Raw genomic sequence first — 3,641 nt, forward strand, 5'->3', positions numbered from 1 at the left:
AACAATTTTTCTATTTATATTTGTTGCAAATCTATTTATATTTTGTGTTTGTGTTATTATTTTCTCATTTTTAATTTTTTATTTAGTTCTTTTTCCATGGTTTATTTAGTTCTATTTTTATTTGTTGCAAATTTTGCCGAAAAAAAGGGAAAAACAGTCGAAATAAAAAAGGGGAAAAGCACGTTTTCGGCTTCTCAACGAACAGAGACACTCATCGATCGGCTGTGTTCTGCTTGTCGAGATGCCCTTCATCGACTTGTTAAAAGGAAAGCAAATGTGCTCTCCTTCGCATTCACAAGAATGCATGCAATGATGTTCCGCCCAAGATCTTACGCACAACAACAGAAAACTGGAGAGAAAATGAAGAGTGAAAGATATTCGATTGAAAAACCAGAGTGCGTGTAGCGTTTTAGGGTTTTCTTCAAGGAGCCCTCTGTAGTGATCAAAGAATCTCTCATTCTACAAAGTAGATGCTGGGCTTATAAAATAAGCTTCCTTAGATTCCCCATATGCCCAGCTTGGCAGCAGTGAGTTACAACCTTTTCAGTTTTATCACCACAACTGCAAGGTATTCATCATGAGCTATTACAGGAGTATCAATGTTTATTACCCATTAATTTTGTCTTTTGTACATGAAACTGAAAAGATAAAGTGAACTGATCACGAAAAAAGTAGGAAACAGTAGGAAAAAAGGAGGTCGCCGCAAGCAAGGATCAGCAGTAACTGGATATGTCCACATTGTCTAGCATTCTAACAGAGCAGAGAGGTTGAAAACTTTGAAGGCTGATCATTTGAGCGAGGTGTTCAATGGGCAGCAGATTCTTCTCCTTGGGTTTCAGCTTTCTGTGTTCCTGCAAAATACCACATACCCATCTCGATAAGAAGAACGAAAAGAAAGAAAAACACATAGACAAGTAAATTCATAAGTAGATGACTATGTTCAGTCTACTTCAATTCATTAGGTGCCCACCATTACCGGTTTCAGTATGCATCTATCAACATTGATATGGACACAAAAATGACAATAAAGTTCAATGAAACAAGAAAAGTGTAAAACAGCTCACCCTAGGTGCATTGGCGGGCTCCAAGATTATTTTCAGGAACTCCATCTTGAAGAGAATTATTATGAGAAGGGTTGTTAGCTCGAGAATCCTGCTGCCTTTCATCGTTTCCATGTGGGGATTCTGAGGATTCTATTCGCTGATTGTGTTGTAGATATCCCGGGCGGTAAGGGGATGGCACGTAAGGCATGGGCATGTGGTGTATGGCGTTTCCATGGTGATGAACAAGAACAGATTGGTATCCCCCTGCTGCAGTCGGCTCTCCATGCTCTTGAACAGGGACGGACTGGTTCCCCCTTGCTGGAGGTGGTGCTCCATGTTGTAGAACAGGAACGTAATGCCAACCCTGTGCCACGTAAGGCTCAGGGAGCAGAGCAGAAGCATATATGTGAAAATGAAGAGGAAGTTGTCCAGGGTGTGGTGGATCTTCTTCTTTGGGGGTAGTCTGACCTCTCTGCTGCATTGCTCCAGGAGCCAATTTCTCAGAGTTTTCTGCAGAGTCACTGTCATGTTCCTCTTGCAACAAGTGGAGAATTTTTGACAAATTTGCCGCTGCTTCTGCGCGTAATGAATTCAGCTTTGATTGCCAGCCTGGAAAAATGGGATTTAAGCATTCCAGTTGGATGGCTAAATCTGTAAATATTAGCATGAACTATGAAAAGTACTCAAGTTTGAACAAGATTGCGGGCATAGTTGGAAAAGGAGCAAGCTAATGCAACTGGAATTAACACATTTTCAGTATAATGCTGGCTGTCATGTTCTATTAAACGCCTATGCTCACTTTCAGGTAAAGGATGATGGCTCCGTCGAGAATCTGCCTTTCGGAGTTTCTCAAGAATATCAGATGAGATAAGTTGAACCTCAAGAATATCAGCGATTTCACCAATTTCGTCTGCAAACATGCGAGCCTTCACCATGGCATCATCTTCAATAGGAGCCACTGGTTTGGCTTCTGACCCTGCAAAACAATTATCAGACAAGAGATTTGAGCATGTATTTGACAAAAGGAAGGATTGCCGCTCATTACCATGTTGTGATGTCTCTCCAACTGGACCATGCGAAGTATTTTGCTTCTGCGCAGCTGACTTCTTCTTCTTCATCTTGGAGTCCCTGCATTCAAGAATAGGAATTGAAGAAAGAAAGGATCAAGAGGATCTGCTAGAACATCTAACGCAAGCAAAGAAAGGATGGGGGCCTGCCCCTCACGCAGCCATTTTCCGGAACAGTAAACAGCTGACCTGAGAAATGGAACTCAAAAAATAAATCACGATTGGCTAAAGGAAAGATTGAATTCGGCTAACAACTTAATCTTTTTGTTGCAAACAAGTTGCCTGTTCAATAATCTGGTAGACTTCTGGTGACCAGAACACATGGCAAGAAGACAGGACACCCAAGAAAACCTAACCACATATATTATCAAAGAAACCAGCATCACTTGAAAAAGCGCTTGCGTCAGATTAAAGAATGGCGCCAAGAAATGGTGCACAGTTCAAGACTTTTCTATTTTTTCTATGAACGGAAGGTGTTGCATTTCCAGTTGAAGAAAGCAACACAGACAAAGAAACCATGGTCCATGAGATATGCGCAAAAGGCTTTGCACAGAGACTTTTATCAGAAAAAGAAAGCCAATCAAGAAAAACCATCTAAGGTACCAGAAATGCTTCTCCAAAAAGAAACAGAACATAAACACCGGAGTTTGGAGAAAAAGGAAAATCCATCAATGTAGAGAACAATGCGCCAGAGAAAACTAAAATAATGTGAAACAAGAACCCATGAATAGAAGCTTATTGTCATTCCAAGACAATCAAATTTCGAAGCGAAGAACACCAAGAGGATAAAAAATGTTGAAGATGGTATAGAACAAAAAGAAAAAGATGGTCATGAACCATGATGGTGGTGCAGAGAAGGACCTTGAGTTGTAAGGCTGTATGAATCCTCCAAACGAAATCTTCCAGTCTCCTCAATCTTTTCTATGCCAACTTGCTATTCAGAAATGAATGTATTGACGATGAAGAGCGTTCTTGTTCACACTTATACTCGAAGTCAAACTGTCTTTCTCAAAACCGTTTCTTGAAAGAAAGAAGAAAAAGATAACCAAAGCCTCTTACTTCAAGCGGGGTACAAGGGGTTTATCTAAAATTAAGAAGAAATCAGGAGATCCATTTGGAAAAGTTCCAACAAGCGTCAGCGTAAAGATTTCAGTTGCACCCGAATCCAAATCCAGACGTCTCTTGCATGCATTAAACATCTGAATCCAAATCCAGACATCTAGATCCATATCCAAGAACGACTGAATCCACCATAAAAGAAAAGCATTAGTCCCAACATCAAGGGGACCAGAAACAGAGACCACCTTTGGCAAAACGAGACTTCACACGTAGAAAATTGCATTAGTTATAGTGGAAATCAGGTCCGGAGTTTGGATCAGCATCACCATAATTTCTAATCAGATCTTGTTCGCATCAGCATCACCATAATTTCAAATCAAATAATCTAAACAATAATAAGATTTTTTAATAAACTATGGTTGCATTAATAAAAGTTCGGAACATGATTCTATTGGTGTAAAGTTCTGTTATA

The 3,641-nt window shown here is 40.0% G+C and overlaps 1 protein-coding gene across 1 annotated transcript; it reads right to left on the bottom strand.

Annotated features, from left to right (window-relative positions):
- Positions 1-457: 457 nt before the first annotated feature.
- Positions 458-3,038, bottom strand: LOC116266318 (uncharacterized). The gene is made up of 5 exons (XM_031647479.2): positions 2,972-3,038; positions 2,089-2,171; positions 1,843-2,019; positions 1,065-1,652; positions 458-851 (listed from the first exon to the last, which is right to left on the bottom strand). The coding sequence occupies exons 2-4, from the start codon at positions 2,159-2,161 to the stop codon at positions 1,066-1,068; spliced, it is 837 nt and encodes a 278-aa protein (XP_031503339.1). The 5' UTR covers positions 2,162-2,171; positions 2,972-3,038; the 3' UTR covers positions 458-851; position 1,065.
- Positions 3,039-3,641: the final 603 nt, after the last annotated feature.

The sequence above is a fragment of the Nymphaea colorata genome, chromosome 12, assembly GCF_008831285.2.
Source record: "Nymphaea colorata isolate Beijing-Zhang1983 chromosome 12, ASM883128v2, whole genome shotgun sequence".
NCBI lineage: Eukaryota > Viridiplantae > Streptophyta > Magnoliopsida > Nymphaeales > Nymphaeaceae > Nymphaea > Nymphaea colorata.

What these genes read in the sequence shown, in the direction of transcription:
- LOC116266318 (XM_031647479.2), bottom strand. Translation starts at nt 2,161, where the DNA reads ATGAAGAAGAAGAAGTCAGCTGCGCAGAAGCAAAATACTTCGCATGGT. An exon ending in TGGAGAGACATCACAACATG is followed by an intron (nt 2,020 to 2,088) that starts GTAATGAGCGGC and finishes ATTGTTTTGCAG; the next exon opens with GGTCAGAAGCCAAACCAGTG. An exon ending in CCATCATCCTTTACCTGAAA is followed by an intron (nt 1,653 to 1,842) that starts GTGAGCATAGGC and finishes CCATTTTTCCAG; the next exon opens with GCTGGCAATCAAAGCTGAAT.